Source organism: Nerophis lumbriciformis, linkage group LG14 (assembly GCF_033978685.3).
Source record: "Nerophis lumbriciformis linkage group LG14, RoL_Nlum_v2.1, whole genome shotgun sequence".
Lineage (NCBI taxonomy): Eukaryota > Metazoa > Chordata > Actinopteri > Syngnathiformes > Syngnathidae > Nerophis > Nerophis lumbriciformis.
Genome location: NC_084561.2, coordinates 15,886,324 through 15,899,507, shown reverse-complemented (window position 1 = coordinate 15,899,507; position 13,184 = coordinate 15,886,324). Strand labels below are relative to the sequence as shown.

Below are 13,184 nucleotides of genomic sequence, written 5' to 3'. Positions count from 1 at the left end.
ACGTGTTTACGGTGGGGTTAGGGTACCCTTGTAGAGTCTTCTACATGGGGGCCCTGCATACAGTGTACCCGCAGTTGAGCTGTTCAATCAAAATAAGTTACTCACCGAGTCATCCATCAGTCTTTTCCAACACCTTTACTTCCACCTCATCATCTCTCCGAGCAGCAGTTACTGAGTCACATTCTAAACAACGCATTCAACCCTAGATTGAATACAACCGTCAGAAGATGGATGTCGATGCCAGGCAGCTGAAGGCCTTCATCACTGGGCTGAGGCACAACACCACTTACGAGTTCAGGGTGACATGCCAAGAAAGCATGGACGACGGGCCAAAACACCGTGTGGTAGCCAAGACCGCACCACTCATCCTGGTCAGGAAGCCCAAGCTGGACATCTACGCCGAGCCTGACGATATTCTCACCATGTCCTTTCCACCAGTCGATGGCAAGGATGTCAAGTGAGTATTCTTTATTGAAAATGCTGAAATGAACATCGCATTAGTCTGATATGTCATTGGTGTATATGTAGGGATTAATGAATGGATTCCAAGTTGGTGAAGTAAAAAAAAAAACTATAATGTAATTTTTAGGAGTGTCCCTATACAAAGTTTTCACTTTTGATGCCGGTATTAAAGCCTTGAGTATTCGCCGATTGTCAGGTTCAAACACTGATCTACATCTATTAAACAGACAAGAAGCAAGGAATCATGCAGAGACAGAGTTAAATTTAGCTCATGAGGAGAATGCATGGAGCTGCACACTTAGTCACAGTCTCGCCCTACGCTCTAAGGCAGTGGTTCTCAAATGGGGGTACGCGTACCCCTGTGGGTACTAGAAGGTATGCCAAGGGGTACGTGAGATTTTTTTTAGATATTCTAAAAATAGCAACAATTCAAAAATCCTTTATAAGTATAAATAAAAACCTATCTTTTTTTCCAAATAGTTCAAGAAAGACCACTACAAATGAGCAATATTTTGCACTGTTATACAATTTAATAAATCAGAAACTGATGACATAGTGCTGTATTTTACTTCTTTATCTCTTTTTTTCAACCAAAAATGCTTTGCTCTGATTAGGGGGTACTTGAATTAAAAAAAATTTCACAGGGTGTACATCACTGAAAATAGGTTGAGAACCACTGCTCTAAGGTCCAGCTCCCGCGTCCCTCTATTTATTCAGGAGTTCCCCGGTCAACATCACTCTAAAAGGAGTGGTCGCACATATCATGCAAAGCAGCTCCCGTACGCACAGTACGTGACGGAATGTGCTGGGGCCCTGTGATTTCGCCTTGTCTCTGCTTTGTCTGCGTGCTGTCGTCTTATCTTTGTTGAGGTCCTTGAAGTCCTTGGCTGTTAGCGGGCTAAAACAAAGATCACATCTGCGGCTGAGGCCACCCCTCAGACAAGAAGTTTTTTGTCCTTGCACAGATAGAAAAAGTACAGCTTGAGCACAATAGCTAATAACTATAGCAAGGGACTTTAAGCATACTAAAGTTGTGTGATAATATATACATGATTATTCTATCGATCGATACGATACCCGCGCAAATCACATATACTTGCAATATTTTGTAGTGTGGAATGTTAGAAAAGGCTTGGTCAAATGAAAATACTCAAAGAATATAGGTAGGTATAATTTAAAAAAAAAAGACGACCAACCTATTTGTTATTAACTGTCCAGAATGGGCGAATGCTGCATTTAAGTTGAAGTGGTAATTGTTTTGGCGACACCAAATGGCCTCAATACCTCATTAAGTTTAGCTGATGACACGCTGAGTTGAATGATGCGGACACGTTTGTTACTGAACTACTCTTCTGCCTTGGAAACCTTGTGTGTGTAAGTAATATGCAACAGTAATACTTGTTTATATCGACAAATGTCACGTTTAAGACTGCAATATCGTTTAATTGCAGACACTTCCTATGTACTGTCTTGCATGTGTGCTATTGTGTGCTTAGCTGTTGTGTAGCTGCAAGCTCTTAGTAGCCTATTGCCTACCTTGTTGACCTTTTGTAAATGACGTGACTAGAATTCAAGAAAAAAACAAACTTCTGTGTTTATTGGAGGATATTTAGATGTTAACTGGATGTCCAGCTTTGCACAAGTAGCTTATATTGGAAAGGTATCCTCTGTTTTTTTTTACTGATATCAGACCGATATCAATATCTGATCGGGCAGTGACGTGCGGTGAGGTTGATGGCTGGTGAGGCACTGACTTCATCACAGTCAGATTTACAAACATATGAACCCTAAAGAGTATCTTATTCACCATTTGATTGGCAGCAGTTAACGGGTTATGTTTAAAAGCTCATACCAGCATTCTTCCCTGCTTGGCACTCAGCATCAAGGGTTGGAATTGGGGGTTAAATCACCAAAAATTATTCCCGGGCGCGGCGCCGCTGCTGCCCACTGCTCCCCTCACCTCCCAGGGGGTGAACAAGGGGATGGGTCAAATGCAGAGGACAAATTTCACCACACCTAGTGTGTGTGTGACAATCATTGGTACTTTAACTTAACGTTAACTTTACACATACAAACTGTAGCACACAAAAAAGCACATTTAATAAAAAAACGTCATTATGGTCTTACCTTTACTTATAAATGTGCCGCTGTTGTGCTGGATTAATGAACCCCCTGATGGGAGTGTTATATCAACTAAAGCCCTCACTTCAACTTTCCACGAGCACATTGAATCTATTTAGAAAAGTGTAACCGAGGGTTTATAAATGTCGCCTATACTGTATGAAACTACAAAATAACAAACACGGAGGCTCCAGTTTACACGAGGACCACTTTATTTACCTTCTTTCAAAAACCTCCGCAACGTGACATCACTTCCGCTCTTAGCGCCTTCAAAATAAGAGCTCAAGGCATATACTGTATAACAGTGCATAACAGGAACTTAACATCACAAAGAGGAAAGCCCATAAAAATAGGTTACAAAAGTTATTTAATAAGAAGCCAAAAAGTGCAAAAACAATAATGTTCGTGTTGGAGGAGATGTGAATTAGGTACACCTGCAGTCTGCATGTGTACCTAATGTTGTGGCCCTGCAGTCATTCACAACTCCTCCAACACGAACATTATTGTTTTTGCACTTTTTGGCTTCTTATGAAATAACTTTTTTAAATAGATTCAATCTTGCACGTGGAAAGTTTAAGTGTGGGCTTTAGTTGATATAACACTCCCGTCAGGGGTTGCCGTGCATTCTACGGCGGGGGTGCAGGAGGCGAGCCTCAGCCAGTGCGTCTTTTGCAGCCGTTTTATGATCGCTCAGCACAAGAAATACGTTACACACGTACAGTTGTTGACAAAATACACTGTACATTATATACCTCAGCTAACTAAACTATGGAAATGTATAATATAATTCATATAGCAATACGGTCTCACTGCACAGCAGGCCAGCCGAGTCCGTCCATGTTGAGGCACTGAGTGACGTGCCTCGACTGGCTGCTGTTCACCGCACCGTCTCTTCTCAGTATTTGAACGGCAAATGTGAAAATTCTGCGATTTTGAATAAAAATAATCTAAAACTGGTGAAGTTAAATGGAAAATAACTTTATAGTATAATCACTGGATACATTTAACAATTTAATATATATATTTTTTCTTTTTACATTTTTTTTCTTTCCACGTCACTGTGATCGGGGCACCCCAAATTATGTTTTTCATTGTGTGCCCTATAAACTGTCATGGTATTTAAGATATGATAGTGTGTGAAATGTTTGGTAGGAGATGCGCAAGATTGGATTTCCAATGAAATTTGATGTTTTCGCCAACATTCCCGTCTAGTTTCAAGAGCGAGACCTTTTTTGAAATGTGTTATTCCTCCATAATAAGGTCCTTTTGTGTGTGTTTTTTTTTTTTAAAGGATTTTTTATGTGGTTGTGGTGCCATTGAGAAGGACCTTAGGGACTGTCAAGAATCTAAAGACTCCTGACGAGATGGACATTGAAGAGGTACGTTTTTGGAGAGGTTGCTGCTGTAATTAAATGTAAAAAAAATAAAATAAAATAAAAAATCAGATGATCAGCAAACAGAAGTGAATATTATAACTATTCTATATGTGTTCTATTTGAATAACATATCAATAACGCACTTTTACCTCATTTTTTTAATGTCAAACAGCATTTACAGGCAAATGCTAATTTCTTCTCAAGCATACAGAAGACATTATTTCCCTGCGCTGTGCGGTTTAGTTAATTAGTGTGTGTTTGTGTGTGCGCCGTTTTTGCCCAACAATTTATATTCTTCAAACTAATTCAGTTCATTAAGCTCTCGTACTTAAAGACAGCCATGCATACCCTGAGTGAGTGTCACGCATTGAACTTGTTTTTAATCAGGCTTGTTGCTTTTATTGACTAAATTAACCAGAGTTTCGTAATTAACTAATCTAGGAAAACGCATACAGTTGCCCTCCGCTGTATAATCAAATTGAGGTACTTTGCAACTACTTTCTGTTTTGATAAGAAAGTGTAATATTGATTTGGATCCAATTTGGAGGGCAGGGCAGCCGACTGTCTCTTGACAATAGTTGCCTTTTACGTTTACCGAGCCATCTGTTTTTTGAGATTTTATTTAGCGATGTGAAATGAAATATATCTTTATAAAAATCAAAAAGTTATACCATACTTTCCAACCCTCCCGGATTTTCCGTGAGACTCCCAAATATTAGCGCCTCTCCCGAAAACCTCCCGGGACAAATTTTCTCCCGAAAATCTCCCGAAATTCAGGCGGAGCTGGAGGCCACGCCCCCTCCAGCTCCATGCGGACCTGAGTGACGTGTTGACAGCCTGTTCACACGTCCGCTTTCCCACAATATAAACAGCTAATGATCGAGGGCGAGTTCTTGGTTTCTTATGTGGGTTTATTGTTAGGCAGTTTCATTAACCTCTTCCCAGCGCGGTAACAACACACAACAACAGCAGTCAAGTTTTCGTCTACCGTAAAGCAGTTCGTCTGCCGTAAACAGCAATGTTGTGAAACTTTTAAACAGGACAATACTGCCATCTACTGTACATGCATATGTGACCCACCCATAATGTGTCACATTTTTGTGTTGATTTATTTAGTTTATTTTGTGGTTTGAATTCGTTTTTGGAGCTGTCATTACACATTTATCAGTATTCACATTGGTCAGTAGTTTCTTCCCAATTAAATGCTATCACCTGCAGACCGGAAGTGTCTTGTCATTCTGATGAGCGGACCAGTCTGTGAACAATTGAAACGTCCTGTGTGCTTTTTCCTCCTGTATAACAGGTTAGTTTTGGTGAATCAACTCACTGAATAATATCCATGTGATCTTTATAAGTTTAAGTACACATTCTGATTGTGGAGCCTAACTCTAAAGTGTTTGTGAGTTATAGTTTGTATTTGTGAATGAATCCAGTGTACAGCTGCAATAATCTATACAAAAAGGCGACGTGAGTGCGCAATGTTTATATAGGAACTTCTGATCCTAATTCAGACTCCCAAATTAGAGCTCCCGTTTTCTTATAGATTTTATAATGTATATTTGTATAATGTGTGTGTTCTGAAATAGTGACAGAGAATAGAACAAGGATGGACAATTCAACCCTTAACTCAACAATGAGTAGATGAGTGTTATGTGTGTGTATATGTGTAAATACATGAACACTGAAATGCAAGTATTTATTTTATTTATATATATATATATATATATATATATATATATATATATATATATATATATATATATATATATATATATATATATATAAAATAAAATATATATAGCTAGAATTCACTAAAAGTCAAGTATTTCTTATATACCGTATATATATCTTAACCACGCCCCCGCCCCACCCCCGACCACGCCCCCCACCCCCCACCTCCCGAAATCGGAGGTCTCAAGGTTGGCAAGTATGAGTTATACAGTGGTACCTCAATTTACGAGCACATTACATTCCACAACACAGCTCATAACTCAAAGCCCTCATATCTCAAATCAGCCCCGCACATTGAGAGGAGTTTGACCCTCCTAAAACATCACAATATTAACATGTAATATGCCTTTTTTTAAATATGTTTTTAGGTATGTTTGAAAAACATTTCAATACATACACAATTAACAACTACAGTAGTTTAAAATAAAATAATACATTCAAACATAATCAATCTGCGTTCCCAGATTGCAAATAAAACCACGTGCCCCCTTCTCCGAAAGTATCATAATTTATCATTTAAAAATGTTCACAGTTTAAATTTATATTTTAATGTCATCAACGCAATGTTTTTCCCAGATATGGTCGACAATAATTATAGAGATTCATACGGCCACAACATTAGGTACACATGCACACCTTGCTGATCGATTCAGAGAGTAAAAAAAAAACTAGTTTTAGCAGCATTTATGCCACTGCATGTCAGTATTACTACGCATATGTCATGATGATATTAACATACCGTATTTTTCGGACTATAAATCGCTCCGGAGTATAAGTCGCACCGGCCGAAAATGCATAATAAAGAAGGAAAAAACATGCACTGGAGTATAAGTCGAATTTTTGGGGGAAATTTATTTATGGCAGTGCCATGTTGGCATTTTTTTCCACAACTTGAGTTGATTTATTTTGAAAAACCTTGTTACATTGTTTAATGCATCCAGCGGGGAATCACAACAAAATTAGGCATAATAATGTGTTAATTCCACGACTGTATATATCGGTATCGGTTGATATCGGAATCGGTAATTAAGAGTTGGACAATATCGGATATTGGCAAAAAATCCATTATCGGACATCTCTACTCGTTGACATTAAAAAATCTCCTTTTCGAGGGAGCCCTGCACATTCATACACCGGTGTAGGTGCCATTGGGAGTCAGGTGGGTGAAATGTCTTGCCCAAGACTTAAAGGGGAACATTATCACAATTTCAGAAGGGTTAAAACCATTAAAAATCAGTTCCCAGTGGCTTATTATATTTTTCAAAGTTTTTTTCTAAATTTTACCCATCACGCAATATCCCTAAAAAAAGCTTCAAAGTGCCTGATTTTAACCATTGTTATATACACCCGTCCTTTTTCCTGTGACATTAGCTCTGATTCAGACTCGGATTTCAGCGGCTTAAGCGATTCAACAGATTACGCATGTATTGAAACGGATGGTTGTAGTGTGGAGGCAGGTAGCGAAAACGAAATTGAAGAAGAAACTGAAGCTATTGAGCCATATCGGTTTGAACCGTATGCAAGCGAAACCGACGAAAACGACACGACAGCCAGCGACACGGGAGAAAGCGAGGACGAATTCGGCGATCGCCTTCTAACCAACGATTGGTATGTGTTTGTTTGGCATTAAAGGAAACTAACAACTATGAACTAGGTTTACAGCATATGAAATACATTTGGCAACAACATGCACTTTGAGAGTGCAGACAGCCCAATTTTCATCAATTAATATATTCTGTAGACATACCCTCATGTCAGCAGGCCAGGGAAGCTAGGGTCGATATTCTTCTCTTGACGGTGTGAGCCAAGACATCCAGGGGGTTTAGCTCGCTCGTCTGCGGGAACAAACTGCCGCCATTGCTTGCCGTGCTACCGAGGACCTTTGTCCCTGAATTGCTCACACACTCCAGCAGATTCAATGGGGGTCTGGCGGCAGATTTCTTTGACTTTATCGTTGGAAATGCATCTGCTTTGAGTGTCGCAGGATATCCACACATTCTTGCCATCTCTGTCGTAGCATAGCTTTCGTCGGTAAAGTGTGCGGAACAAACGTCCAATTTCTTGCCACTTTCGCATCTTTGGGCCACTGGTGCAACTTGAATCCGTCCCTGTTCGTGTTGTTACACCCTCCGACAACACACCGACGAGGCATGATGTCTCCAAGGTACGGAAAACAGTCGAAAAAACGGAAAATAACAGAGCTGATTTGACTCTGTGTTTGAGAAAATGGCGGAATATTAGAAAGGCGTTTAATTCGCCAAAATTCACCCATTTAGAGTTCGGAAATCGGTTAAAAAAAAAAAGGTCTTTTTTCTGCAACATCAAGGTATATATTGACGCTTACATAGGTCTGGTGATAATGTTCCCCTTTAACATGACCTGTAACAACATTTATAAGTCGGAATGGACGGAATTCATCATAACACAAACGTCCACTGTAGGGGACGCTGGTTTTAAAGGACCATAATGGATCAGCATGCACACACAAAAATAACTGAAACCCCTTTTGTTGATCAGCTGTTGCGGGAGGTGACCCCAAAGCGCCGGTCACGCCGTCAGCTGGCTCAGCTGGACCAGAGGAAGCCTTACATCACAGCCTGCTTCCGGCAGCTTCCTTCCAGCTTCACCGTGGGCTCTGAGCATCGCCAGAGCAGCTGTGAGAATAAAGCTCTCGAACCTGGCCAGGAGTACGTCTTCTTCCTCATGGCTGAACTGAATACGACTGCCGGGGTGAGTTTTTTGACATTTCAAATAGAACACCGAGGCTCAACAGAACGCGTAACAAACCAAATTGTGCTGTTTTTGAACACGTCTCTTCTTTTTCGCTTCAGAAAATGTTTGCGACCAGCCCTTACACTGACACGGTGATGACTCCCGTACTCCCTCAGCCAGTGGAGACCGGCGGGGATGGGCTCATTTGGGTGGTCGGTCCAGTCTTGGCTGTGGTCTTCATCATCTGCATTGTCATTGCAATCCTCCTGTACAAAAAGTGAGTTGTCTCTTTTGTATCGGTTGCATGACTTTTGGGATCTGTGTTGATATCATTTAAAAAATAACCACGTTCAACCTCAAATGGACACAACACCTCAAGGACAGAATTTTTGTTTTGAAATATTTGTAAACATATTGGAGTATTGATTACAATCTAACCTTTTACGGATTAGTGGTGGTGGTATTATACTGTAAAGGTGTGTGGGGAATTTGGACATTTCCTTTGCATTGATGTCACACACCCAGTTCATGTTGGATTCTACAAGTAAGTCTAAGTGCACATGTTAGGAACTTGGGGCTTTTCTTCTCTATCCACCTGTGAAGATCTTTTCATCATTTGATGTTGAACCAGTTATTTGCAGCGTTGAGTTGAGAATCGGACAACCGGGCTGTAAATGATAGGCTGCATGTCGAAAGAGGGACTTATTGTATATTAATGACTGCATGCTACCGGAGGGCCCCGACAGCATGGCTGCATGCAAATACAAGAAGTGCGTCTTGTTCGAGTCGTGGGGAGTGAGAGGTCGGAGAAACGAGAGAAGATGAGATTCTTTCTGAGATGTCAGGGGTTATGTTCGCCAGCATGGCTGGAATAAATAGAAACTACAATTCCTCCCAAGGTAGTGTTCAAAGAAACCGATGTCAGGTTACAAACATCGTATTTTGGTTAGCTTTAGAAATTGATTTATCAATGAATTAAGTCTAGAACTGACAGAAACCGGGAAATATGGTACAATAATGGATCCTTTTTACATCGTTTGTTAGGTACAAGTTTGAAAGAATTAAGCTTGGTATATACCGTATTTTTCGGAGTATAAGTCGCTCCGGAGTATAAGTCGCACCGGCCGAAAATGCATAATAAAGAAGGAAAAAAACCATATATAAGTCGCACTGGAGTATAAGTCGCATTTTTTGGGGAAATGTATTTGATAAAACCCAACACCAAGAATAGACATTTGAAAGGCAATTTAAAATAAATAAAGAATAGTGAACAACAGGCTGAATAAGTGTACGTTATATGAGGCATAAATAACCAACTGAGAACGTGCCTGGTATGTTAACGCAGTCTTTTTCAACCACTGTGCCGCGGCACTAGTGCCGTGAGATATTGTCTAGTGTGCCGTGGGAAATTATGCAACTTCACTAGAGATGCGCGGTTTGCGGACACAACCGCGGAGTCGGGCGGTTGAAATAAAAAAAAATTAGATTTTATCCGCGGGTCGGGTCGGGCGGTTGAAATAAAAAAAAAATTAGATTTTAAATAGATTCAGGCGGGTGGCAGTTAAACCAATTCGGAAATATATATACATAGTTAAATGTTGTTACCCACATACGAAAAACAAGCAGGCACCTGCAGCATATGCCACAACAGAAGAAGAAAAAGAAAAGAGATGGCAACGCCGGCAGCAAACGTGGTACGCGACAAACTAAAAAAGGGAATACTAAAGACCAGGGGAAAAAAAGGCCAGAAAAGTTCAGCGTGGACTCGTTTTTATGAGGTTGTAAATCAGGATGATAGTAATGCTGGCTACGTGATTTGCAAGAGCTGCGACGCTGTTTATGTCTACGACAGTCACAAAACCGGGACATCTAACATGGTGCATCACATTTGTGCAAAACTCCGAACCTCCACAAACACCCTGAGCATGAGCAGTTTCGTCCGCCGTGATCCCAGAAGAGTGCCACAGGATGTTAAAACAAGATAGAACGCAGCTGCCTGCAGCAGTTTGAGTGGCGCGAGCGCGCTTGGAGGTGCGCGCTTGGAGGTGCGCGGCGCGCTCAGCGCGGCTCCCAGATGATTGCGCACTGGTGTGCGTCTGGGCCGTGACAGCGTGGCACGCATTGAATGTCTCTGCTGAATTGGATCAGTCTGCTTTCTTTAACAGGCAAAAGCTTTATAACCTCACTAATGCCTTGCATTTTCTATATTAGATATATAACAACGGGCGGGTGCGGTTTTGGTTAAATGTTAGTTCGGGTGGATGCGGATGGTTGACGACTTTTGTGATGCGGTTGCGGATGAAATAATTGCCTATCCGCGCATCTCTAAACTTCACCTAATTGGTCCCAAAAATATTTTTTTCAAATCAATAATTATAATCCGCAAATAATGTGCCGTTGCTTAGTGTCTGTGCTGTGTAGAACTTGGCTGAGTAAACCACGTAATACTCCAAGCCAGTAGGTAATTAATTGCTTTGTAAAAGTCGGAATGTGTCGGGTGAGACGAGGATGGTTTGTTGTGACCACAATATGCAGGTAAAAACGTATATTTTGCTTAAACCAAAAATGAACATAAGGAAAAGGCAATGAAGCATACAAATGGCTATGCAAAAACACAAGTAAAACTGAACTGGTTACCGAGTAAACAGAAACAGAATGCTGGACGACAGCAAAAACTTACGGCGTCCACAAAGTACATCCGTACATGACATGACAATCAACAATGTCCACACAAAGAAGGATAGCAACAACTTAAATAGCCTTGCTTGCTAACACAAAGCAGGTGCGGGGAATAGCATGAAACTGCTACAGGAAAACACCAACAAAACAGGAAAGGCCACCAAAATAACAGCGCAAGACAAAAACTAAAGCACTACACAGGAAAACACCAACAAACTCAAAAAAAGGCACGACAACCTGGTGGTGTGCCTCCAGAATTTTTTATGAAAAAATCGTGCCTTGCCTCAAAAAAGGTTGAAAAACACTGTGTTAATGTAACATATTATGCTAAGAGTCATTCAAATAACTATAACATATAGAACATGCTATACGTTTACCAAACATCTGTCACTCCTAATCGCTAAATCCCATGAAATCTTATACGTCTAGTCTCTTACGTGAATGAGCTAAATAATATTATTTGATATTTTACGGTAATGTGTTAATAATTTCACACATAAGTCGCTCCTGAGTATAAGTCGCACCCCCGGCCAAACTATGAAAAAACTGCAACTTATAGTCCGAAAAATACGGTACTCTCCCGTCACGTGACTTCCGTGAGCGACGCCGTCTTGCTCTTCCCCCTGCATACCTTCCTGCAGACCACTTGGTCAACAGCCATACAGGTCACACTGACGGTCGCCATGTAAACAACTTTAACACTGTTACAAATATGCGCCACACTGTGAACCCACACCAAACAAGAATGACAAACACATTTCGGGAGAACATACGCACCGTAACACAACATACACACAACAGAACAAATACCCAGAATCCCATGCAGCACTAACTCTTCCGGGACGCTACAATATTCACCCACCACTACCTCCTACCCAGCTCCCCGAACCCCGCCCACCTCAACTTCCTCATGCTCTCACACCAGATAATATGTCTTACCTTATATGTGTTTAATGCGCCGACAATCCATCCTTTTTTTGTGGCTTCATAGCTTACCAAAGTCGTACTAAAACATATTGATAGATTTTTGAGCGCCGTGTGTAATGTTCTATATTTACAATGGAACATATACAATGTTGGTGTTTTCTTCAGTCATATTGCCATCATATTGCAGTCTACACGTATCTCTTATGTTTGACCGCCATCTACTGGTCACACTTATCATTACACAATGTACCAAATAAAATTGCTTCGAGGTCGGTAAGCAAAACCAGAATTATTCCGTACATTAGGCGCACTGTCGAGTTTTGAGGAAAAAAAAATATTTTAAGCGCGCCTTATAGTCCAGAAAATACGGTACTTTTAATGGACGTTTTACTCATAAGCCAGAGGACAAGACGTTCGTGAAGATGGATTGTGCATCCCCGGAACGAGTCGTGGCAGAGGACGGGCAAAAGTGCAACCCTATTGGGCCGTACGGGACATGGGACAAAAGAGAGCCAAGTTATTGAAAATAATCAACACTGTTGAATAACGCCATGTCGTAGTTCTCATGTTAGTGATCATACCGTGCTTGAAAGGTGATTTACGGAGAGAGGGGAAGTGTTGTGTGTGAGAAAAAACACGTGTGAGCACGAGAAACAGAACGTGTCAGAATGCAACCTGGTGTTGTCACAAGATAGGCCAACACAACAAGGTGCAAAACGACACATTCAGTGATTATTTTTGGAGCGCACTGAGATATTAGGTAGACAATATCAGTTCAGTGTTCAATCATTGTTGCTTTATTTCATACAATAAATTGTACACTTTAAAGTAGAACTACAGTTTTTATTTATTTATTTTGTCTATCATTCACAATCATCATTTTTTTAATGCATTCTAACTAGAGATGTCCGATAATGGCTTTTTTGCCGATATCCGATATTCCGATATTGTCCAACTCTTAATTACTGATTCCGATATCAACCGATACCGATATATACAGTCGTGGGATTAACACATTATTATGCCTAATTTTGTTGTGATGCCCCACTGGCTGGATGCATTAAACAATGTAACAAGGTTTTCCAAAATAAATCAACTCAAGTTATGGAAAGAAATGCCAACATGGCACTGCCATATTTATTATTGAAGTCACAAATTGCATTATATTTTTTTAAC

General features: G+C 40.5%; 1 protein-coding gene across 1 annotated transcript in view; it reads left to right on the top strand.

Moving 5' to 3' along the window:
* Positions 1 to 13,184, top strand: part of ptprsa (protein tyrosine phosphatase receptor type Sa) — a 476,646-nt gene that overhangs the window by 329,814 nt on the left and 133,648 nt on the right. The window contains exons 18-21 of the mRNA XM_072914629.1: positions 207 to 457; positions 3,875 to 3,962; positions 8,208 to 8,420; positions 8,522 to 8,679. Of these exons, the coding sequence (XP_072770730.1) occupies positions 207 to 457; positions 3,875 to 3,962; positions 8,208 to 8,420; positions 8,522 to 8,679 (710 nt within the window). The remainder of the gene's footprint in view (positions 1 to 206; positions 458 to 3,874; positions 3,963 to 8,207; positions 8,421 to 8,521; positions 8,680 to 13,184) is intronic.